The sequence below is a fragment of the Chanodichthys erythropterus genome, chromosome 3, assembly GCF_024489055.1.
Source record: "Chanodichthys erythropterus isolate Z2021 chromosome 3, ASM2448905v1, whole genome shotgun sequence".
Lineage (NCBI taxonomy): Eukaryota > Metazoa > Chordata > Actinopteri > Cypriniformes > Xenocyprididae > Chanodichthys > Chanodichthys erythropterus.
The window spans coordinates 68,711,313-68,738,274 of record NC_090223.1 but is presented as its reverse complement, the minus strand read 5'-3'; the positions used below and the strand labels follow the sequence as shown (position 1 = coordinate 68,738,274).

The window sequence follows — 26,962 nt, the reverse complement described above, 5'->3', positions numbered from 1 at the left end:
TTGATCAGCATTGTGACACACTAGATGAGATGGAAGAAGACAAGCCTAAATACAAGAAAGGTAATTAAGAAAATCAGTAATGTTAACGTTGTCATTTAGGAAACGTAATTAATCTCTGTCTCTATTCCAGTCAAGCAAACTGAATCAAATTATTTGTTTGATTTCTGTTGTGATTCATCTTTATTTTGATTTATTAACCATATAAGATATTGTTTGTAACATTGATGTTACTTTGCAAATGTCAAGATCATTGCATCGACATCAGCGCTCTCACTGGAGTCAGTGTTGATCTGAATGCTCAAATGGGAGCAACACTAAATGCTCCTGTACTCACTGGAAACAACTTCACAGCCCCAGTGACCTTCATCATGAACCCTGCAGGAAACGGTACTATCACTACAGCTGTGCTTACTGACACACATTAGCAGTCAGTTAATAGCTTGTTGAGTGAAATAATGCTCAGTGCTTGTGAATCCTTTTCCTATAAAGGTCATGTAAGAATTAGATTTCTCTCATTCTTCAGTTAAGATTCAGTCCCTCTCAGTTATCATTGCGGCTGTGGGAAGAATCATAACACGAACAGAGTCATGTCACAAATCTTCAATCTTTACTGAGCAGTTTACACAATTTATACTTTCAATAGAAAAAAAGTGACACTCCCATCCTGGATGTTGTCCTCCAGAGGGCGCACAAAGATAAAACCATAAAATGAATCATTTCATAGTCCGAAATTACAAATAAGGAACATAACCTTGAACAAAGAAAACAGTAACAAGGTGGCTAGAAATAAGAGCAAAAGAAACATATCACTTGAAAAACAACTCATTATAAGGCAGTTATGGAAAAATACAAAAGAGGCTATGACACATTTCTTCACTCATGCCTATTCTCTATGGTGACTGAACATAAAGGAAGTGAATGGTGACTTATATTACACTCAAGAAGAGAATAAAAGGGCTGTAAGGGGCCTCTAAATCTCACAGTTGATTTTAAGGTCATATTGTTCACAGGCAGACATACTTTAGCTACAGGATTTTCTTTTGTGTATCTGTAGAAAATTATTATTTTTTTATTTCCCTCCTTTTCTTTCTCCTAACAGAGCCACAAAATATCGCAGAGACAGCAGAGAAACACAGAGAAGAGCAAGGTACCATCTTAACAGTCATATTCTCTTAAGGCTAATTCACACTGCACCATCAGATGTCGACCAACGCCAGTAGACAGATATTGTCAGATAAGTCTTTTCCCTGTTGGCATCTGTTAGTGTTAGTCAGTGTTTGTTTTTACCTACAGAACATGTTCATTCACTGTTTGTCAGGAGCAGGAATGTGATCAGCATCAGTCTGTACAGTGTGAACTAGTCTTTTTAAAGTGTTTCAGAAGTGATTTAAAGATGTATTTTGAATTTGGACTCTAGACCCCGGGCCTAATGTACAGAAAATCTGTGTTTTATCTTAAATGTCTGTGTACACACAAAATGTATTCTTGATAAATAAAAGTCAGCGTAGGATTATTTATGACTTTTTAAATCTAAACGCTGCCATGCAGTGGTTGGACAGGTCAGGTTGGGATCTTTATTAATATTGTAACAGAGGTTAACTGTGAGAGGTGATGTACTGTATCACCAGAACTAACCAGACCATACCACTGACCTTTTCAACAGCCACATACTCCAGTCAACCACCAGATGTTACTGCCAATGACCATGATAGTATACCTTACAACCAAAAAGTTGGGACACTGTACAAATTGTGAATAAAAAAGGAATGCAATAATTTACAAATCTCATAAACTTATAACATACCAAATATTGAAAGTGAGACATTTTGAATTTTGGATTTCATGAGAGCTACACATTCCAAAAAAGTTGGGACAGGTAGCAATAAGAGGCCGGAAAAGTTAAATGTACATATAAGGAACAGCCGGAGGACCAATTTGCAACTTATTAGGTCAATTGGCAACATGATTGGGTATAAAAAGAGCCTCTCAGAGTGGCAGTGTCTCTCAGAAGTCAAGATGGGCAGAGGATCACCAATTCCCCCAATGCTGCGGCAAAAAATAGTGGAGTTTCTCAGGGAAAAATTGCAAAGAGTTTAAAGTTATCATCATCTACAGTGCATAATATCATCCAAAGATTCAGAGAATCTGGAACAATCTCTGTGCGTAAGGGTCAAGGCCGGAAAACCATACTGGATGCCCGTGATCTTCGGGCCCTTAGACGGCACTGCATCACATACAGGAATGCTACTGTAATGGAAATCACAACATGGGCTCAGGAATACTTCCAGAAAACATTATCGGTGAACACAATACACCCTAAACTCTATAGGTCAAAAAAGAAGCCATATCTAAACATGATCCAGAAGCGCAGGCGTTTTCTCTGGGCCAAGGCTCATTTAAAATGGATTGTGGCAGAGTGGAAAACTGTTCTGTGGTCATCAAATCAAAATTTGAAGTTCTTTTTGGAAAACTGGGACACCATGTCATCCGGACTAAAGAGGACAAGGACAACCTAAGTTGTTATCAGCGCTCAGTTCAGAATCCTGCATCTCTGATGGTATGGGGTTGCATGAGTGCGTGTGGCATGGGCAGTTTACACATCTGGAAAGGCACCATCAATGCTGAAAGGTATGAACAACATATGCTCCCATCCAGACGTCGTCTCTTTCAGGGAAGACCTTGCATTTTCCAACATGACAATGCCAGACCACATACTGCATCAATTACAAATCATGGCTGCGTAGAAGAAGGATCCGGGTACTGAAATGGCAAGCCTACAGTCCAGATCTTTCACCCATAGAAAACATTTGGCGCGTCATAAAGAAGAAGATGCGACAAAGAAGACCTAAGACAGTTGAGCAAATAGAAGCCTGTATTAGACAAGAATGGGACAACATTCCTATTCCTAAACTTGAGCAACTTGTCTCCTCAGTCCCCAGATGTCTGCAGACTGTTATAAAAAGAAGAGGGGATGCCACACAGTGGTAAACATGGCCTTGTCCCAACTTTTTTGAGATGTGTTGATGCCATGAAATTTAAAATCAACTTATTTTTCCCTTAAAATGATACATTTTCTCAGTTTAAACATTTGATATGTCATTTATGTTGTATTATGAATAAAATATTGAAATTTGAAACTTCCACATCATTGCATTCTGTTTTTATTCACAATATGTAAAATGTCCCAACTTTTTTTTAATCGGGAACTAGAGCATTCACTGCCAGATGTTCCTCGAACCCTATCCTCTGTACTGAGTTTACACATTAGGCATTAAAAAAGTATATATGCCTGGATGACAGTTTTGTTTTGAATGCTTAAGGGTATTCCCTTCCATGAGTGTAATATAGTTATCAAAATATAGTGAATTAAATGGAAGATCTGAGGCCTCTGAGCTGTAAGAATTTCAACAGTAATTTAATTACAATATGTTGAATGAATTCTGATCAGATCATGCTGATGTGAAAGCTTTGACATGTTTCTTTTTTTAATAAAATATGTTTTTGCTTTCCCTCATGTTTTATTTATTTACACCAAACAGAGGATTTGATTTTGAAAAAAATCTTGCAAACTCACAAAACAGACATGAAGAAGAAAGTGGAGCGTATTTTTGAGTGCAAGAAAGAAAAGGAAGCACTTCTTAAGGATGTTTACACAGAACTCTTCATCACAGTGGGAGATATGAAAGATGTCAATCAGGAACATGAGATTCTGAAGATTGATGATGCTTTCAAGAACAAAGAAACACAGGACAAACCAATCAAATGCAGTGATATATTTACATTACTAAGAGAAAAAAATGAAGAAAAGATTGTACTGACCAAGGGAGTTGCTGGCATTGGAAAAACTGTCTCTGTGCATAAGTTCATCCTGGACTGGGCAGAGGAAACAGCCAATCAAGATATAGACTCTATGTTCCTACTTTCATTCCGAGAGATTAACAGCATTAAAGGCATTAAAGACGATGGAATTAAAGAGTTCAATTTGGAATTAAATCTCCATGAGTTTCTGCTAAAATTTTATCCTCAATTGAAGGACCTGGAAAAATCAAAGTTATATAAGGAATGTAAACTTGCATTTATATTTGATGGACTTGATGAGAGTCGCCTGGATTTGAATTTTGAAAGCAGAATATTAAACAATATTGAGGAAAGATCATCTGTAGACGTGCTGTTCACAAGTCTGGTCAAAGGGAAGCTGCTTCCATCAGCTCTCATCTGGGTGACCTCACGACCAGCAGCAGCCAATCAGATCCCTCCTCAGTATGTGGGTTTGTTCACAGAGGTGCGAGGATTTACTGACCAACAGAAGGAGGATTACTTCAAAAAGAGAATCAAAGATGAGACTCAGGCCTCCAGAATCATCTCACACATTAAGACGTCTCGTAGTCTCTACATCATGTGCCACATTCCTGTGTTCTGCTGGATCACAGCCACAGTACTTCAGAAAATTCTCAAGAACAACACTGAGAACATCAGCACAACACTCACTGAAATGTACATTCACTTCCTGCTGATACAGATGAACATGAAGAGCCAAAAATATGACAGAAAAACAGAGAGACAACGTACAAAGCTCTTACAGTCAAATAAAGAAATGATTTTGAAGTTGGCCAAGTTAGCATTTGAACAGTTGAAGGAGGAAAACATTGTGTTCTATGAGGAAGATCTGGAAGCATGTGATATTGATGTGAGTGAAGACACCGAGTTCACAGGAATGATCGCTGAGATCTTTAAGGAGGAGGATGGACTTCATGAAGAAAAGGTCTTCTACTTTGTGCATCTGAGTGTTCAAGAGTTCCTTGCTGCAGTGCATGTGTTCATCTGTTACCTGAGGAAGAACATGCAGGAGCTTCAGTTTTTCTTTGATGGACCTAAAGAAAACGTCACATTGCATGAGTTACTAGAGAAGGCTGTTGATAAAGCCATGAAGAGTAAGAGAGGACATCTGGACCTGTTCCTGCGGTTTCTGATGGGAAATTCACTGGGATCCAGTCAAACCCTGCTCAAAGGCCTGATCCCACACACTGAAGACACTACAAAGAGCATCACACAAACAACTAAATACATTAAACAAGTACAAGACATGGATATCTCAGATGAAGCTTCAGTCAACCTATTTTACTGCTTACTTGAGCTCAAGGATCATTCATTATATGAGGAAATCCAGAGATACATCAGTTCAGAAGAACATACAGGGAAAAAACTCTCATCTTCAATGTGCACAGTGCTGACCTACATACTTCTGATGTCAGAGAAGGTGCTGGATGAGTTCAACCCAAAGAGGTTTACGTCATCACAGGAAGACAACAAGAGACTCGTTCCAGCTGTGAAATGCTGCAGAAAAGCCTTGTGAGTAATTTCACTGATCACTGTTTAATTAAAGATTTTATTCTATCACTAAACAAATAACTGTAAAAATACTGAATAATGAAATATGTCTTTCCTGATTATGAACAATGTGTTATTGGAAAACACTGAACATCAGAAAAATAATCTGGTTAAACGTTCGGTTTTGGCAGATTTGATGGCTGTGGTCTTGACGAAACATGCTGTGAAACAGTATCTTCAGTTCTACAATCATCAAACTCCCATCTGAGAGAGTTGAACCTGAGCAGCAATCATCTTAAGGATTCAGGAGTGAGGCAGCTTTCTGATGGACTGAAGAGTTCAGAATGTAAACTGAACATACTGAGGTTTGACATTCACTCATTTTCTATGTTCAAAAATGTGGACAAATAGCTGTTTTCATAACTATGATAAGTACATATTTTCTCCTGTCTATATTGTTGTATGAAAGTATCAGTGGAGTTTTCTCCAAGCACACAAGGCAGAAAACCTGATTTTGGTTTTCAGAAAAAGACTCCTGTCTCAGGCAGCATGCAATCTGAAATTCAGGTCTCTTTAGTGTTATATTTCACTCTTGAGGAATATTCATGTAAACATAGTTTGTTATGTCTTAAGTGAAAACAAAGATGGTAAATATGATGTGTAGCTATAATGATTGTGAAACTCAGAAACGAGGGAGAGCAGGATCCAAACGCAGAGTGAGATTTAATAAAAATCCAAAAAAAGAGCCAAAATAAAACAAAAACACCAGGAAACACAACAAGCAAAACTGAACACCAGGAGCAGAACTGAGATCACCAACAAAAACACCCATACAAGGACATGACCTGACCAAGAATACAGAAAGCACTGGGTTTTAAATACACAAGGGCTAACAGGCTGACAAAACAAACCTGGGAACTAATCAACAAATCGGGGAACTAATCAACAAGAAAAACTACAAAAGGACTACAAATGAAACAGGAACAAAACCAAACTAACAAAAACACATGGTACACAAAACTGGCAATGCATAACAGTAGCATTTTATGAGATTTGTGCATTAGGTCTTAACACTCTGAGGTCTGAAAACGCGCCGGCGCGTTTTGCAGGTTTTTTTTCACATTGCAGCAAAACAGACTTAAAATACTCCGTCATTTTTTTGTCATAGAGACATAAGTAATATATCAATTGAAACTATAGAATATCTTCTTTTATTTGTATACACTCAGAGTAAAAACACAATGTTGTGCTTTTTGTAAAATAAAGAAAACTAACATGATGCGTGATTTCTCCTCTCCCTCTGAACGAAGTCCAATCTGATAGTTCTCAGAAAATGAACTGTAACTTAGTGAATACTAATCACAGAAAAATTAAACTTATGTTTAAAAAAACGTTAAGATGTCAGGTTTTAAGTCAAATCGAAAACAAACCTTCTGTGTTTATGTAATCTGTATGAAAAGAGAGCCATGTCAGAAGTCCGTGATTCAGCTCATTATCCACTAATGCGGCCACGCCCACGGAGCCAGCGCTATTCAGACGCAAATTCAGAGGCAATACATGCATTCATCGTCTCAATCGTGTATTTATTGTCTTGAAAAGTGTTTATCTGGATGTAAAAGTCATGGTTAGCGAGCCCTAGAAGACATGCAGTTAGTTCCTGTTTTCTTTTCTTCTATAGATGAATTTTAGATGAGTTTTTGTTTCTTTAGCGCCCTCCGGCTGCAGTATGAATTGGAAACTCCATTCATGGAATAGCCTCTTCTTCTTTTAGATGAATTTGTGGACTAAAAATGCACAGAGAGCGTGCATTATATATAATATAAATATAATATAAGAAAATTGACATAAGCATATGAGAATCCAATATTTCTCCAAATGTGCATGCTTTTAAACTAAAAGCCTATATTCAGACTTTTTGCATCACAGAAATACATTATATTTTAAAGTATAATATAAAACCATTACTTTATATTGTAATAATATTTTTCTGTATGTTTCATATATCATGATGAGCTTGAGACATCACAGAAGTTTTTTTCACAGCCTACCTGACTGAAATGCCTCATTAATATGCAAGTCATTTCAGCTCATAACTATCCAATTCTTTTGTCTTCTCAGGTGAGAATGGCCCATTTTCAGTGGTGATTCACGCCTCCTCGCATACTGTGTTTCTTGGCAAAAAGTGTCTTACAAAAACTAAATCAATATATTGTTTTATATGAAGGAGTAGGCAGCATAATTTTTACATAATTCTGAAGCAAAAACTCTAGTCTACAACCTCCAATACCCAAAAGTCTTGTGAACACAGATTTACTATACTTTTTTTGGCCTTATTTCAGTGACTTAAGTTTTTTGTTTTTTCAGTAACCACGCATAAACATTATTCCTTCAAAAACACAAACATGTACATACATGTTCCTCATATATTATTGTAGCCTAGTTTGTGCTGAATACAGTGTAATGACACTTTTGTTATTTATATGTTTATGAACAACTGAAAAAAGCACAAATGTCAGGGCATGTCAAAACTTCTCCAGGCCCCAAATCAGCCTCAGACTCCAGAGGGTTAATATAATAAACCTGCTGCTGTCTGTGTCATTAATGTTAATCAAACAACATCAAAAGATAAGAGGGAATCACTCACTGCTCTGGACTGAATCATTTTTTTCATCTTTAATAACAATCAATTTATTTACAATTAATACACTGAATTAATACACTTAATACACTTTGGGCCACCATTGGCTTCCATAGTATTTTTTTTCCTACTATGTTGTATTTCCTACTATGTATTTTTTTCGTACTATGGAAGTCAATGGTGGCTCAAAGCAGCCTGGTTAAAAACTTTCTTCAAAATATCTTCCTTTTTTGTGTTCTTGTGTTCAGCAGTACAAAGAAATTTATACAGGTTTGGAACAACCTGAGGGTGAGTAAATGATGACAAAATTTTCATTTTTGGGTGAACTACCCATTTAATTTCTGTAATATTTCTTAAATAGATGTAAAATGAAAAAAAGTAAAGCACAATTTCATTGTTAATTTCATGTTTCTTTCTTATATTGTATTTTTTCTACTGTTTGTCATTTGCATTTTTTAACTATATTGTGATTATTAATGTAATAACTATTATTAATCAAAGAATTGGAGGAAAAGATGAATCATGAATTGATTTATAATCAAATCGATACCATCTGAATCATAATAAAATCGTGAGGCAAGTGATGACTGACACTGAATTTTTTTAATGCATTTTTCCAATTACAATTATTTCCAATGAAATAATACCCAAATTTTCTTAAGTGATTAAGTGATTCTTATGAACAGTTTGTTTCAATGAACTGTTTCATGTCATAATAACAAATTAAAACATGTTTCCTTTCCTTGTGCATTTGATTATTACAGTAGCTTTATTTTCATTTCATCAGTCAAATTCTCTACACATCATGTTCTGACGATCATATTACTTCCAGTAATTGCCTTATTTTAGTAGGATAGTTTCAGTGTGTTGATAACTTGAGAACCACTGTGATCGGATCATTGAGATTTAATTGATCTGAACTGTATCAGTTGCATCCATGTACAATTTGCTGCAGTGTTGAGCACAAATGCACAGATGAGTTACAAACTTAACCCTCAACCCTTACATTTTAATGGCTAATGTCTCATTACACTGAATTTAGCACAAACATGTAGTTCAGATTATAAACCCTTCCTGATAATCACACTGATATCACTGTTTGTTTTGTTCTCTACACAGGCTATGTGGGTGTAATCTCACTGGTCAGTCCTGTGAATGTTTGTCTTCAGCTCTACAGTCATCAAACTCTGTCTTGAAAGAACTGGACCTGAGTAACAATGACCTGCAGGATTCTGGAGTAAAGCTTCTTTCTGATGGACTGAAGAGTCCAAACTGTCAAATGCAGATACTGAGGTATTTAAGAACATATGAGAGATAATTTACAGTCAGTCAGTCATAGTGTTTGTAGATGATCTGACTAAATCTGCTCTCTTTCAGCCTTACTCATTGTAATCTCACTCTTCAGTCTTGTGAGAGTTTGTCATCAGTTCTACAATCCTCAAACTGTGTCCTGAAAGAACTGGACCTGAGTAACAATGACCTGTTGGATTCTGGAGTGAAGCTTCTTTCTGATGGACTGAAGAGAAACTGTAAGCTGGAGATTTTGAGGTAAATGATTTTTCTTAAAATAATTAAGAAAAAGCTACCACAATACAGTTTTTCTCAATTGATTTGACATATTTGTCTAAAAATCACTGTTCTCCAAACAGTTAACACAGTGATCTGAACACTTTGTAATGAGTGAAATGTGAAGGCCAAATATGATAACCATATTTGTCCTCTGTATTTTAATCCATCCAAATTAGTGCACATACTACAGTGACCGGGAGGGGACATGTTCGGTCACTTAGTTTTGTTTTAGTTTTGTCATGGCCACGACTTATAAACTCGTGGGAACATATTAATATGTTGTGGCCACAAGATATTAATTCATGGGAGCATGATAATAACGTGTGGCCACGCGATGTAAAGTCATATGGTGAGGGAACAATATATTTTTCTTGTGGCCACAACTTCATTATGTTGAGGGAACAACATCTATTTCTCATGGCCACGAGTTAAATGTGTAAACAACTTGCGCAACCATAGCAACCTGGAATTATTACAAATGGACAAGACTATAATAATATTTATTTTTAATTTAGAAAAAGAACGGAATTAAGAAATAATTATATTAACATAGTGCATATTATATTGTGCTTGATGTTGCTTAGACAGCATTCGAATGAAATTTATCAATAAATGTCTAAATGTTTTATATTTTAATTCCATCTAACAGTCTTTTAAATCCATTCACTGATCGTTTATTTTTTATTTAATATGTCTAGATTATTATTAGTTACATTTGTACATTTATTTGCTTTATTTTCCCCTTAATTTCCCATATTTCTTTATCTAATTAACATTCTGTACTTTATGTTACTTAAAGTTTGTATTCTGTAAATACTGTAAATGCCCGATTATGCCAATAAAATTTTGACTTTATGATTATTTCTGTTGTCTATTTCTGACTACAGTAGATTAAATGAGCATCTGTTATCACTTGTAGTCCCTCGTGCCTGTGACAGCATTCGAATTAAGTTCAAAAATGTTTTACTATTAATAGGCTATGTTAAAAGAATATTTTGTTTATTACTTGTATATAACCTATGAAAGCTTTATTTATGATTTTATTTTATTTCTGTAGGTGCACAGGAATTTTACAGGAAGTTCATTTATGGTAATTTATATAGGTTAATAATCATTCCTTAATTCCACCCTTATTTTACATTCTTAATTAAAAATATTATGGCATTGTCCATTTGTGATAGTTCCAGGTTGTGTTCCAGGTTGTTTAGACATTTAACTCATGGCCATGAGAAATAGATGTCGTTCCCTCAACATAATGAAGTCGTGGCCACAAGAAAAATGAGAAATGAGAAAAACAGTTGGTTTATTTTATTACCATTTTTGATAATTATACATTATCAGCTTAACAGTGAAAACTAACACCATTTTTCATAATGATATCTCCCAAGGGTAGCATGGACATGGTGAAAAGCAGTGGTGTAGTCCTAAAAAAAAAAGTGGTGTACTATTTCCTGCACCACTAATGCATTAAATAAACACGGCTTCAGTTGCGCTGATGATCTTTTCAAATTGTACGGGAACCGAACGCATGATGTAGGCTATATAATTAATTAATAGTCTTATTTACTCACCACCATATTTCTCACGCCGTGACCACTGCAGTGAGAGAAATGCGCTCAATGCACCGCTCAAAACACTGAGTGGCTTTGATCGGAGATCTCTCACTGCAGTACGAACACGCACTATGAAGCCTGTTTTTTAGCTGAGGATGAGCAGGAAAAGGTAGAATGACAGAAGTGCTCATGCACAAATTACAGCAAAGAATCGTGATTTACACAACAGCATTGGACAGTTAAAGGGGAAGCTAACAGAACAATATTTATGGACTTTCGAAGCAAAAAACAAGTGGGTATACGCAAATACTGATCCTTATAAGTCGTAATACGCAAACAGCCCTGGGCAAAAAGTAAGCATACGGCAAATGCGTGCGTATCGCCCCGACTACACCACTGGTGAAAAGCAACGGTCCTAGTACTGAGCCTTGCGGTACTCCATACTGAACTTGTGATTGATATGACCTCTATTCATTTACTACTACAAACTGATTGTGAGGATACTGCCTTTTTTAGTATTTTTGAGAGAAAGGTTAGATTTGAGATCAGCCTGCAATTGACTAATTCTCTACCATATTTGTAACGGAGTCGGTTTTGCAGCCTTGATTAAATGTAGTATACACGAGTAGATAAAGATCTGAGATGTCATCACTCTGCTGCAGAATTTCAGTGGCATCAACATCAACTCCATGTGACAATATTAGATGTAAAGTATGATTATGACAATGAGTGGGTCCTGACACATGTTGTCTAACTCCAATAGAGTTTAGAATGTCTGTAAATGTAAATCCCATTGCTTCTTTTTCACCATCTACATAGATAATAAAATCACCATCAATTTAGACTTTATCTGCAGCCAGTAATACCTCTGATAGAAAATCAGCAAATTCTGTATGGTGCCGTGGTGGCCTGTATACAGTAGCCAGCACAAATGTCAAATGGGGTTTATCACTTACACTAGATAGTGTTACATAGAACGCCATCACTTCGAAATAATTCTATTTGAAACTAGTAATACTGAAGATATTAATATTAATTACAACATAACCATCACCTTTTCCTTACAGATGAGGCTTGTGTTTATAACAGTAATCTTGGGAAGTGGACTCATTTATAATAATTTAATTTTAATTATAAATTCAGCAGACATGAATGAACTCCTTGACATTATTCTTAAGTGTTGTCTTTTTCAAATCACTAAACTCTGTCAAAACAACTCGCTGCGCAGCCTCTGCTCCATATCTTCATCCAAACAGGGCAAGGAACTCTAATAATGTCCAGTATGTCCATAAAATGTATTTTAAATTTGATGTGAGTAGTTAAAAACAGTGGCCCGTAACATGTATACTACATGCCTATCTGAGTGTGCTATAACCTTATTTATTAGCGAATAATCAGAATAATGAGAATTGCATTTACAGTCAAACCAAAAATTATTCAGACATTTGTGATATATTTTTACTAGAGGGTGCAGGACACTATAGTTCATTTATGTAAGTAAGGAAAGCAAAATAAAGTGTGACATATTATACCCAAAAATCTTCAAAATTCTTCAAAATCGATAAAGATTTTGCCAAATTTTGCAAGAAACTTTTTGCTTGCATCAATTCATGTTTTCTGTAAGTTTAAAAAAAAATATTTACACAATTATGTCACTTCTACCCTTCACTTACTGTCTGGTCTCACCTGCTCTTACCTGGTTGATACTCACCTGATCCTTGGATTCCCCTCTGCCTTCGCTAATGATCATCATCAGCCTCTTCAGCTCTGCTCCACAGAGAAAGACTTCAGTATACAGATAAGACATTATCAAAGACTTTCTATCAATATGTTTACTTATCTGGATTCTCCTTCGTGTTGATCTTCTGTTGTTTACAATAAACCTGCCATATTACCTTCACTTACCTCTGTGTCCTGTGTATACCAGCTGACACATGAAGTGAAAAGATGAGAAGGGCATAACCTTACGAGAAAAGAACATGCAAATATCGTGGTTGCTGTGGTTCTTCCATTCCTCTGTGGTTGTCTTGTCAGTAGGGCAGTATTAAGATATTGCGGTTATCATGACAGCCCTATGCTGCAGAATAAAAAACAAGGAAGGGACACAGTTTACAACAAAAGACAAACAACAATCAAGAGGAACAGAAATATGTGCTCAATTTGTTGTGCTCTGGCTTGGTCTTTTGTATCCTTAATGTTAATAAAAGCATATGCAAAGCAAATCAATCGATGAATTATGTAGAGAATATAAACAGTTATAGGGTGCATGTCCCTTCGGCTTTATTACATGATTGAAATAATCCATAAAACAAGATCTGATAGGAAACAACAATTTCAATTCCATTCATTTGTTTGAAGTTCAAAATGCCACGCCCACTGCAGACTGAGTTTATGAATATACATGTATACTCCACCCGTTGAAACAGTTTCTCACAGTACCTGAATAATTTACAGTATGTCATGTCGCATCAAAAACAAACAGAACCAATCACCATTAACTACACCTGATACATTATACAGATGCCTATTCAGTTTCTGACGTACTCCACACATTTAAGTCTGCTGCCAACAGGACAAATGGATGAGTAGAGTAATGGAAACAGCTTGTTTGTGTTTTTGTACAGATTTCACAAGGATCCCAGCATCAGGAACAAGTGGATGGTTTATTTTTAATGGCGTCCCGGATTGTGTTAGATGATTACATGTTTGTTCGGTGCATTTGACTGTAGATTTTTTTGTAAATGAGGCACGATGTAATGGAAAGTTTGGAAAGAAACTGATATTGAAAGATGAAGCAACAAACTGTATTGGGTCTGACAGCAGCAGCATTGTAAACCACAAGAAAACAATTTCAAAATGCACTGTCTGTAAATGACAGTTCCCTCTCTGTCAGTCATATTCAACGTTGTGTCAAACCGACACTAGGGGTCACTCTTAAGATTACTAATCACTTTTGATCTCTTCAAAACCAACTCTGCCATGGAGTCCCTCAAGGGTCTGTTTTAGGCCCTTAGTATTATTATTCAGTATTTATATGCTACGCCTTGGTCAGATTAGTAGGAGTCATGGATTCGGGTATCAATGTTAGGCGGATGATCCACACATTTACATCAGCACTACACCTGATTATTATTATTTCTGTTCTGAGTCTTTGTATCTTTGCTGACAGTCTCTCTGTGCCTTGCATTGAGATCTCTTCTGTCTTTCATTTTCTTTTTCTTTTTTTGTCTCAATATCTTTGGCACAGTCCTGTTTCCTTTTCTGCAAATACTCTGCTCTGTGTTCATGTTCTGCATCCCTACATTGCCTGTAAAGTTGGTGTCTTGGTGTCTCAGCTGCACTCAGTTACTTGACTAATATGGAATTAGATTTGTGCCAAATATTTTGAACTTAACTTTTCAATAAATGTATAAAAAATATAAATTATATATTAATGAAAAAACTCTTTGAAATTGGAAAAAATAATTCACTGTGCCATACTGGTAGAAATCCCTCATGTGGGTGGGGTTGACAGCAAGTTTTTGATTGGCAGTGCGTTTTTGATTTGACAGCTTCTTGGCCTGAAAGTGAACATTTCATTGTTGTGTTTTAAAGTGTGTGTGTGAGAGAGAGAATCTGCAAGCACCATAATTTTTCAGTATCAAAGTTAGAAATGTTGTTTTTAAATGTTATTTTTATATTCTTTGTAGTGAAAGGAGCAGTATTGTGCCACTGTTGTCTGGCTGAGATCAAATGCCTTATTTACTTTCCATTTAAATGCAAGATATAATGTCCAATGTTTTGGGGGAATATTTCTTTCTTCCTGATAATACACACAATGATTTTTTTATGAAATGACAGTGAGATCATTTAAAAACAACCACTGGCATCCAGTGACAATGTAGAAATACTTTATTCCTGTTTTAAGTATATTTCTACTTTACTGAAGTATAAATGTTTCTATTGACTTCACTTTTGTTACTTTTGTGACAGAAACTACAGAAAATAACAGCTGCCACCCAAATGACTGTGCTAGTGACATCTGACTGCTAAACTAATGTGATGTGGATTGTTGTTGTGTGTTTGTAGGTTGTCTGGCTGTATGGTGACAGAGGAAGGCTGTGGTTATGTGTCTTCAGCTCTGAGTTCAAACCCCTCACACCTGAGAGAGCTGGATCTGAGCTACAATCACCCAGGAGACTTAGGAGTGAAGCAACTCACTGATACACTCAACAATCCAAACTACAGACTGGACAAACTCAAGTATGTTAAGCATGAAGAGTGAAAAAATCTAACATATGTAATATAATAATAATACATACAAAAATAAATTAGAGAATTGCATGGCAGTAAAGGAGCACAGTAAAGTCCTCAGTGTTAAATTATCACTTGCTCTGAGTCTATATGAGTCCAGTCTACAGAGAGTAAAAAAGTAACACTAAACAGTCTTGAAGCTAATAAGACTTAAATGACTGAGTGATGATTGAGCATTAGTGATGAACTCCTGCTATTCACTGTAGATTCACTAAATGTTCACATCGAAACAATGTTGATCTCCGACCAACAGCGATTCAACATCTTTTTACTAATCAAAGGCTACATTCAGACTGTTTTTTTTGTTTTGTTTTTTTACTAAAATGACAGGCAATGTGGATAAACATTCACAGCCACTACAGAACACCACACAAACATAGAAAATGAATAAAAAACATTTTGGATTATAAAATATATATGCCTATATAAATAACTGCAGAAAGGCCACACTCCAGATGGATATACATTTCACATGTCGGCAATTCAAATTAAATCGGCTAAATTGCCTGTGCGAACAAGCTTTAACTCTACAGCGCAACACTGATGCACTGAAAAACAATCAAAAATTAATTTACAGAATTTAATCAGAACAGAATATACCATTCTAATAAATAAATTAAAATGATTAAATTATTAAAATAATGAAAGTATAGCCAGAATTGTCAACTTTTCTTTTTAACTGCAGAGACAATATATTGTTTATAAATGCTAAACTGGAGTCTTTTTAACTAAAAATTCACAGCATCCAAAAATCAAATTAGAACTGTCTGAAATGTTTTGAAATCACTTTTCCCCTACCTGATCGAAAAAATCCAGTCTTTCACTGCCTGTGTCCGTTTGAGTCTTTTCAAACAGACAGCTAATCTGCTCGTTAACACTGGACAGCAGAAGTGCACCGCACTTTTTTGGGTCATCTTTTACCATTCCAAAGTGCATCCAATTCTACACTTTAGATATTCTTATCCCAGACATTGTTAAAGATTTAATCCCTGATGCCAAGATGCTCCTCTGTCGGTCACAGATCATGGAAGTGAAACTTAAATCGGTCACAGGGGTGGTTGGATTTTTTCACGCACATTAAAATTATTTAATAAAAGATTCATTATTTTCATGTTTTATTTATAGCATTATCATAATAGGCTATATATTAACTTATTAGGAGAAAACTGGTAGGTCTATGTAAAATCAGATATTGAGCACCCCCATATCTCTTCTCATAACACCTCTGCGAAGAGTCGACTGTGAGATTGGTAGTCGAATCAGGCTCCTCCTATCGAAGCATCGAATCGTCAACTATTCAGGGTCACCCCTAAATAAATTACAAACATTTGAAGCAGGAAAGTATTAAAGTCCCTGTAAAGTCATTTCAAAGTATGTGTTCTGAGTTTCTCACATGGCAGAAAAATGTGTTATTAACCACCCAGCCAAATTTGAATGATTAAAAATATCTGCAAGTAAATGAAATAAGTCATCAAAATCTCAAAAAAATAGGCAGCGCTCTCTGCTCTCAAACGCTGGGGGCGTGTCCGCTGTCGGCGCTGAAACCACACCCACTCGCGAGAGCTGCCATCTCATCAACTGACTTGTCTAATGTGTCAAACATACTGATGCAGCATCAGTATTTTTGACACATTAGACAAGTCAGTTGATGAGAGATGCATATGAAAAGAATCATGTTAGAGGGTTGCAAATGTAGTGGAGTTACTGTGGACTACCTACTTATAAGCACACACGGCAACATTCATTGGTGAGCACGAACTGCCGACTGCTGTCGAGTCGACAAATGACTGCGCCGCGAGACGGGAGAGACTGTCCGGCTCCTTATCATATCTATCATCGGGTGTTGGCCTATGGTTGTCGGTGGGATGGTAGGAAGGCCGAGGCGGGAGGGGGGCCGAGGTCTGTTCAGTCACATTCACCAAAAACAGCGGATTATCTGTGAATCCCAGCTGTCTGATGAAAGTTTGTAAAAATATCTGGTGTAGAACGATCACTTTAGAATCCTTCGTATCATCGTTTTATGAAATTTAAATAAGGAGACCGAGCTGTATTGTATATTTTAACAACCATGTAATATGCATTTGCGTGACAAAGGCATTACATTTAGCTAAATGTGCAAAGGGCTGTATAACTAATGACACTCGAGATTGAGCGGGTGAGCTGCTGTAGCGCCACCCACGCTCAGTGCGTCATCGACAGTTATATAGTGTTAGGGGTGGGGCTATGCTCGGGGGTCCAAGTGCGTCATCAGACCCCCGTTTTAGCTCCGCCCAAAAAATCCTGAACAGAGACTTGGTGAAAAACTGTTTAACGCTCTAACTTCACAATTAAGCATTGCACAATTTACAGTCTTTGTAATGTGTTTCAGCAATGCATTTGTAACATTTATAAAGTGTTTAGAAAGAATTCTCAGAATTGACTTTACAGGGATTTTAAATGGTCAAAATATAAAACATTAAAACTCTAACATGACATTGCTCATTCCAGTTGGCTACTCACTGGGTTACTGAGGCGTCTCTGCTATTGTTCACCAGCTTTGCCACCATTAGGGCATGACTGGTAACCCCGATGTTTTCGGGTTTGATTCTTAATACCTGCAGGAAATTAGGTACACTTGAGGCACCGAACCCCCAATCACTCCCTAGGAGCCACAGCAAAAATGTCTGAGTTTATAAATTTGGTAACTAAGAAGATTTTAAAATAGCTTTACCTCATATTTATCATTAATCTCATTGGATAACCATCAAACATCCCTATTTGTATTCCCCAAAAACATTCAAGTTTATTTTTTCCTTTCTGCAATTTACACCTAATGCCACATTCACACGTACTTTGTTCTGCAGTGTGTATGTGTTGTGTGTTGTAATACGTATGTTTCAGAAGAAGTATGCGCCATTGTGCTTTCACATATTAAGCATTTGTAGTGCGCTACTGATCCGCAGATTCTGTGTCATGGACTTGTTCATATTTAAACACAATAAATATAAACAACATAATATTCAATTGATTATATATAGCCAAAGATCTACATATTACGATGCTCAAGCACGTGGAAAAAAACATTTAAACATTACCTTAGATTAAATTGTTCTATCGCAAACATTTTCTATCGTTCTATCGCCTCCCATGCCTTTTCTTTAGCATTTAAATCTTAGGCTATATAAAAAGTCCCACTGGTCATGCAGAACTTTATGTTTCTATACTTCAATAATTAACTGAGTGTCATTTATTGTGCAGCCTTGTTTCATGTAGTTCTCAGACACCAGCCTGTCACGTGATTATCACTTTTTGTGGAGATGTAAGGCCCTCGCCTTGACATAATATAACAAAATGTGCAGTGCATTTCACATAAAAAACCCTTTTAATATAATTTTGACCACATTAGATATTTTTGCTACTCATGGCAAGTGTTTTGCTTTTCTTTGATTTACCCCAGGCTTAAAGTAAAAAGATGACTGTGAAAAACAGTAGTATAATTGAATTAAATGCATTTATGGTGAGGTTACTACATTCTGATATCAATCTGTGTTCATTTTGAGCATGAACAAAGCACTGTCGCTTTAAGTCAGCACGTGTAGCACAGCAAAAATAGACTTGTGCGTGAACGATCGCTGCACTGCTGCAGATGCAACGCTCCTGAAATGCATTGCTGGACTGGATCCAAGTGCTCTAACCTGTTAATATGGGCACTGGAAAAATATGTGCCGCATACACACTGCAGACAGAGTATGTGTGAACCTGGTGGGAGTACAAACTACAACTGCCAGACCTTACCCTATGCCAGGGTCATACATTAACTTTTCCATTAAGGGGCTGCTTGCAATTGATTTCCAGAGGCCTTTTTTTTTACCTTCATAAGTGCAATTTTTATGATTACCTGTGTTGTGTTTTATGTTAAATACTTAAATTTAACCAATTACTTAAATTAATCAGAATCCAATAGACTATAGACTGTTACCACTAAAAATGTGTCATTGACAAAAGCCCTGCACTGCAAAGGTGGAACAGAAGCTGCATTTGAAGTAGCATTTAAATGTGTATTTACACAGACTGTTTAATGTTACTCATTAATTATAAAATTAAGGAACTCATTCCAGGGTCATTATTGTCAATTAAAGGGATAGTTCATTCAAAAATAAAAAAATTATCCCATGAATTACTCACCCTTCAAACCATCCTAGGTGTATCTTCTTTCAGACAAACACAATTGGAGTTATATTTAAAAATAACCTGGCTCTTCTAAGCTTTATAATGGTCAGTGATGGGAATACTGGCATTATAAATTAACAGCGTTAGTAACGCCGTTTCTTTTTTCAGCAACGAGTAATCAAACAAATTACTTTTTCTCCCGTTAAAACGGCGTTACCGTTACTGACCAAAAAAAAAATGCTGCCTTTCTATAAGCTATTGAGCTTACTGAAGAGGTAGGTTAGTAGGCTCTCTCTCAGCATAGGACCTGCAAAGTGTTTTCTCTGGTGTGTGCTGGGGTTAGTCATACACAAATATAATTTTACACTGATAATAATGTACAATGCTTTGTGTGTGTCTGTGTGTGTGTACATGTTTTTGTGACATATCAGGACACAAATGTGTATAATGACATGGGTATGACATAGGTATTACAAGGAGAGGTGACTTATGAGGACATTACCCATGTCCCCACTTTTCAAAAGGCTTATAAATCATACAGAATGAGTTTTTGTGAGAAAGTAAATGTGTGCACAGTTTCCTGTGATGGGTAGGTTTAGGGGTAGGGGTAGTGTAGGGGGATAGAAAATACGTTTTGTACAGTATAAAAACTATTACGCCTATGGAATGACCCACAATTCACAAAACCAAACCTGTGTGTGTGTGTGTGTGTGTGTGTGTGTGTGTGTGTGTGTGTGCGTGTGCGTGCGCGTTTACTGATTAAATGTGTATTTACTGACACTATGTTTTTGTTGCAGGTTGGATCATGGAGGAGAGTTCAGGATTACAGCAGGACTGTGCAAATGTATTTCTACACACACACACACACACACACACACACACACACACACACACACACACACACACACACACACAAACACACATAGGGTACAATGGGGTAAAGGCACATCTTAAGAAAAAATGTGCTTTTCACTACTCTCAAAGTGTATGATTACAGGAAAAATATATATGCTTGTACTGAACATTGATGGAGCAGCAGATTTTGTGTGAAAATAAATCATAAATGTGGTTAATTTTGTTTAAAAATCTTATAAATGTATGAGGTGGTGAGGACACACATGGGGTAAAATGAACACAGTGTTCATACAAATACTTTAGCTAAAATAAAGTTTTTAATAATGTGTAAGTAAATACTTGTTCAAAAGAATCACTTTAGCAAACTATTTTCTGTTTATTTTGATAAACAGAATTCATTTCTGTTCAATAAATATACTGTCATTAAAATAGGCCTCTGTTAATATAAAAATATATTTTAAAAATACAGAAACAAAATTACTTTAAAAAGTAAAGATTCTGAAAGCATTGAAGGAGATCCCATAATATTTTTTATAGATTTATAGCAGTAAAGTCAAGACACCTTTATTTATAGAGCGCTTTTTACAATTCAGATTGTGTCAAAGCAGATTAAATTAATGTAGTAACAAAAAATAACAATTTTATTATATGATTAATATAATATTTTTTAAATATGACTGTTTCATTATAAATATGGGTATATGGAAAACCAAATTTGATATATGATATTCGGCATCTCACTCGAACCATGTCACGTCAAGAAATGGAAAAGTCAGCAAACTATGTTTTATCATCTTAATTATTGTGCTTTTTGCCCCAACAGCCGCTGCGATTTTTACCCCAAATACCATACTTTTACATATTCTTCCCTTATTGGAAAAACTTGAATTACCTTGAACAAAACTGAAAATCATTAAGAAGACCTTTGTCTGAAAATACAAACATTAATTTAATCGATTCTCATTTGCTACTTAAATCAACAACATTTTAAAAAACATGAAATATTAGATCAAACTACCTCAGAATCAACTTTGCGTTGCTGCCCGAGATCAAGTCAAGGATCAGACAAATTTGCACGTGGATTTTGAAAAGGGGATGATTAGGAAAGTTTTTGTGCCATCTAGTGGTTTAGAGGAAAATAATACCAAAGGCGCCTTGTGCCCCCTTCTACCCTATATATATATATATATATATATATATATATATATATATATATATATATAATATAATAATATATAATATTATAATTATGATTAATTGCACACTTATGGTCAAATTAAGCATATACCATTTATCTTGTTTAACATGTCCATTTTGCCATCATTGTCTATATCCAGCAAAGTAAACCATCAGATTGAAGTGTGATTTTCACAAAACTGTATTTTTCAGCTTTTTTCAAGGTAAATTTAGGTGTCTTTCCATAAAAGGACACTTGCAGACTCCAAAAGGACACCAAATAATCAAATGCCATGATTTCATATAATACATACATTTATGTACTTCAAAGCACCATAAAAAAATCACAGCAAAACACGTTTGAGAATTCACAGTGTATAGTGTGTGCAACAGCAAAGAGCTTGTTTACATTTTAGACCAGTCCAGTTACAATACTGAATAGGACCACATGGAGATGCCAAAAAACCTAAACCAACTGCCTTGACCTGCATATTTACTAAAGTACACAGCAACATACACAGGACAAATCCACACATGATCCTATCATAGTAAAACACCAAGAGCAAGATGAAGGCGATGCCTGAAACACTGCAGCCTTGAACACTTCAGTTCAGCGCTTTCACAATATTGCTCCTGTTCAGGGCCGTGCAGAGACCTTTGGAGGGGCAGGTGCTCAAAAGTATAAAAGGGGCACATGGAACAAGGCTTTAAATAGCGCTGCTCAAAATATCAATACAGCAATATATTGTGATGCATTCCTTGCTGATTCGCGTATCGATATTAGGGATCGACCGATATGCATTTTTCAGGGCCGATGCCGATACCGATTATTACAGATCAAGGAGACCGATAACCGATATTTTGAACAGATATGTGTCTAGTGTAAAAATGAAAATTAATGTCAAAATTAAGAATAAAAAAGCCTCTGACAAAGACTCTCTTTAAATTATTTTAACACATCTTTAATTCTGAGAACTGTTCATAAGAACAACATTAATATTAATAATAACAACAAACATAAAAAGTGCTGGGAGCATCCATCAGCAGCATTCTGTAAACAAAGTAAAACTTGCATCCATCAGCAGCATTCTATAAACAAAGTAAAACTTAAAGCAAATTTAAACAGCAACAAATGAACAAATAATGGAAAATAAATGTAATCTCTCTGAGTCAAATGAGAGAGCGCGGCCGCGGAGATAACTAAATCAGGAATAGGGAGCTCGCGTCACGTCAGGGCGTCAGAGCTCGCGCTTGATGCCCTTTCAGCTCTTCAAAATTGCATAATGGTAATTCTGAATCTGTATGATAAATTATTTTGCAATCATGTTAGAATAAAGCAATATTTCTCCAAATATGCGCAATTTTTTTGACTAAGAGCCCTAACGGAACGGACGCTGTTCAGTGAAGCTATGTGAACAACACAAAAAAAACCCGCAGCAGACGTGAGTGAATTCATTCATGTTGATAATCTATTCACAATATAACGTTAAGTTGGCCGAATGGTAAGAGAAGTAGGTTTTCTCAGCACTGATGTGATGATCCGTTAAAGCATATCACTGCAATGACGGACATTGACCGGGAATTCACAGTATAATAACTGAACGGGGCTTGTCATCATAAATCGATTATATTTAGGTGTTTTGCAACTTCAGTGTAGTGATTTATTGCAACTTCAGGAACGTTTACTGCATTCTTACCTTCGGGAGATAACTTATTGATGTGTGATGATGATCAGTGAAGCAGCTCCTGTGCTTTCGGTGTGAGAGCGGAACATTTTCCAGCCGCGCCAGCCGTATTGATTGGCCAGGCTCGTGACTCCCAACAAATCAGACGGACGATGGGCGGGGCTTAGGCTAGGCCACAGAGCGGTGCGCTCTGACTGAGGTGGCTGGATCAGTGCCAGATCGCGCATTTCAAAATAAAATGGTTTTATCGGCAAATCGGTTTTGAAGATGGCCGATGCCGATAACAATAAAAATGCTTAATATCGGCGCCGATAATCGGCCACGCCGATAATCGGTCGACCCCTAATCGATATGGATGATTATGTATTGATATGGCAGCAAATGCTGTGATGCAGTTTTGAAAAAGAAACAGAATGGGAAAGACAGTTTTAAGTTTAAAAGTTAAAAAAATATTTTCTTTCCACCTAATAATAACTCTGGGATTAGAAACTTTTCTCCCTCAAACAGCACGCTAACGTTACTTCTACACTACAGACTACACACAGCAATATAAACAACATATCTGCATGTTCTCACATCACATCGTTCTTGTAAAATAATAATAAGTAAATAAACATCAAAATCACTTCGCTGAGAATGAAACACCACTTACCAGCTGCCGCGGTGTTGAAAATATTAAAAAATGCGCATGCAGTGTGAGGAATCGTCCCGTCGTCGTCGTCAGGTGAAAGGTCATCATGTGGGTCATTTTATTTACGGCTAAATTATTATTCATAAATTTTACTAATATTTAGATTGGGCATGGGCAGGCATTAAAAAGGTCATGTTATTACAAAAAAATTAGAGGAAATTTTGCTTTGACAAAGGGGCAGGTTCTCAAGCACCCAGCACGTGCATGCTCCTGTTATCAGCTGCGATGCAAACCTGTTGCTCAGCTCTCTAATTCCACGAAACATCTGCGATGATCTCCCCGGTGTGTTTATTCAGAGAGTAAGTTAACTGGTTTGCAGACAAGTGGATTTCAGCTCCAGCCATCAATAAAATGAATGGTGAGAGTGATGTAGGGTTCCTATAGATCAGACGAGGTCGTGAAGTGTGTTATCTGAGAAAGCTTCTGTGGCAGCTGTTCGTGAACTTTAAAATACAGTTTCAGGAGCGCATCCTGGGAAAAGTATTGACGGCAAGGCAAATTGTATCGGGGGCAGTTGTCTTTAGCAGCCGTTTGAAGCCAGGTGAATGTAAAACGTGACTGCCGGATTTCCTCCCACTATGTCTCACATATGGTGCACCGCAAGAGAATGAATGGACCAGCTTTATTTGTTTCGGGACGACAGGCCTACCAGATTGATCAGCAGACAAAGAATCCTGACTGTCGCGGGCAAAACAGCCATGTAACCGCAGCACAAGCCTGTCAATTTTCCCTCTTAAAGGGTTAGTTCACCCAAAAATGAAAATTCTGTCATTTATTACTCATTTTTCGAGGAAATGTCATTGCTCCCTATGCAGGCCTCACTGAGCCATTGGATTTCTTAATTTGTGTTCCGAAGATTAACAAAGGTCTTAAGGGTACTTGGCTTGAGAGTGTTCACTGTCAAACCACTAAATTATTTCAATTTGAAGTTCTGTGCGATAAAATCCTGCAGGCGCCCCTGAAATGAATAATGACAGACTCATGAAATACAGTGACAGGCTTTGATCAAACTTCATTAAAGCACACCTGTTTTGATCCTACATTTTAATCTGGAGCGTTTCTTCACAGCAGCTGCTCTTGGTAACAGACCTGAGAGTCGATCACCGAACTGATGGAGGCTTTAAGATTCACAACTACAGATGAGATTCTGTGAGAGAGGAGAAGATCCTAAATCAAGTTCAGATCTGAGACAAATCCTACATGAACTCGTCAGATCTGAACTCAAGATTCTGGAATAGATCCAGACCAGAGCAAAGCATGCTGGGAACTGTCCAGTTTCAGTTCGTTCAACACAAATGATGAAGTGAACTTCAGTTTGATGTGTTTAACTGGATTTACTCAATTAAATCAGGACAGAATGTGCAGTAATTGTGTGCTTTAACTCATTTTAATGAAGTTCATTTAACAAGCAGCAGAAATCATGTTTACAGTGTAGATTAAAAGATGGACAGATTGATGATTCCTGATTGTGATGTGTTTTATCTCCATCAGATTCCCATCGGCTCACTGCGGATCCAAACACAGTGAATAAATACCTCCGTCTGTCTGAGAGGAACACAGTGATTACTAACACTTACAGACTTCAGTCGTATCCTGATCATCCAGACAGATTTGATGTGTGGCCTGAGGTGTTGTGTAGAGAGAGTGTGAGTGATCGACGCTGTTACTGGGAGATTGAGTGGAGTGGATATCATGGTGTGTTTACATCAGTGTCATATAAGAGCATCAGCAGGAAGGGACAGGGTAATGAGTGTGTGTTTGGATCTAATGATCAGTCCTGGAGTTTGATCTGCTCTTCCTCCAGTTACTCATTCAAACACAATAAGATAGAGACTCGTCTCCCTGTAAAGGCCATCATCAGTAGAACAGTGAATGAGGAGAATCACAGTAGAGTAGGAGTGTATGTGGATCACAGTGCAGGAACTCTGTCCTTCTACAGCGTCTCTGGAGACACAATGATCCTCATCCACACAGTCCAGACCACATTCACTCAACCACTCTATCCTGGGATTGGGATTTATATATATGGATCATCAGTGAAACTGTGTTGATGAATCAGAACAGTGAGACTCTACCCATAATGCTTTGAGCTGATGATATATCAGAACAGAGACTCTACCCATAATCCTTTGAGCTGATGATGAATCAGAACAGAGACTCTACCCATAATGCTTTGAGCTGATGATGAATCAGAACAGAGAGACTCTACCCATAATGCTTTGAGCTGATGATGAATCAGAACAGAGACTCTACCCATAATGCTTTGAGCTGATGATGAATCAGAACAGAGAGACTCTACCCATAATGCTTTGAGCTGATGATGAATCAGAACAGAGACTCTACCCATAATGCTTTGAGCTGATGATGAATCAGTACAGAGAGACTCTACCCATAATGCTTTGAGCTGATGATGAATCAGAACAGACTCTACCCATAATGCTTTGAGCTGAAGATGAATCAGAACAGAGAGACTCTACCCATAATGCTTTGAGCTGATGATGAATCAGAACAGAGAGACTCTACCCATAATGCTTTGAGCTGATGATGAATCAGAACAGAGAGACTCTACCCATAATGCTTTGAATCAGATGTTAGAGATTCTCTTCATTACATTAATACTGAAATATCACGACACAATAAATTGATGAAGAACATGTGACTGTCATCAGTCATGTGATGTTCCTCTAGGGTTTGTGCTCAATTCATATCTGATTTATGATTGGATGATGAATGTGTGAAATATGATCCTTCAAACAGAAATTGACATTTTTACATGTATGAATAAATACACAAACTTAAAACTGTTTATTTGATTCATGTTTTAAAACGTACATTAATAAATCATTTTTATAAAGCATTGGCCAATTGCTTTTCTTTATCCATTTGTCAATCGAGTTAAAAACGCCATTGGTCAGGACACACGTGGAGCACATCAAGCGAGTGATTGATTCGCAAATCTTCTGAGTCCAGGTCCGGTGCAGTTTCAGCTTGTTTCACCCCGTCACGAGACTCGAACCCTTTGACG

General features: G+C 36.8%; 1 protein-coding gene across 1 annotated transcript; it reads left to right on the top strand.

Moving 5' to 3' along the window:
• Positions 1-261: 261 nt before the first annotated feature.
• LOC137006123 (NACHT, LRR and PYD domains-containing protein 3-like) lies at positions 262-26,723 on the top strand. The gene is made up of 9 exons (XM_067366623.1): positions 262-387; positions 1,100-1,147; positions 3,540-5,349; positions 5,520-5,693; positions 9,086-9,259; positions 9,344-9,514; positions 15,157-15,330; positions 20,328-20,374; positions 25,429-26,723. Exons 1-9 carry the CDS (start codon positions 303-305, stop codon positions 25,986-25,988), a joined length of 3,243 nt encoding a protein of 1,080 aa, XP_067222724.1. The 5' UTR covers positions 262-302; the 3' UTR covers positions 25,989-26,723.
• Positions 26,724-26,962: the final 239 nt, after the last annotated feature.

Excerpts from the sequence above, each read along its gene's own strand:
- LOC137006123 (XM_067366623.1), top strand. The coding sequence starts at position 303 with ATGGGAGCAACACTAAATGCTCCTGTACTCACTGGAAACAACTTCACA. Across the intron at positions 9,260-9,343 it reads TGTCAAATGCAGATACTGAG|CCTTACTCATTGTAATCTCA; the intron begins GTATTTAAGAAC and ends GCTCTCTTTCAG. Across the intron at positions 15,331-20,327 it reads TACAGACTGGACAAACTCAA|GTTGGATCATGGAGGAGAGT; the intron begins GTATGTTAAGCA and ends TTTTTGTTGCAG.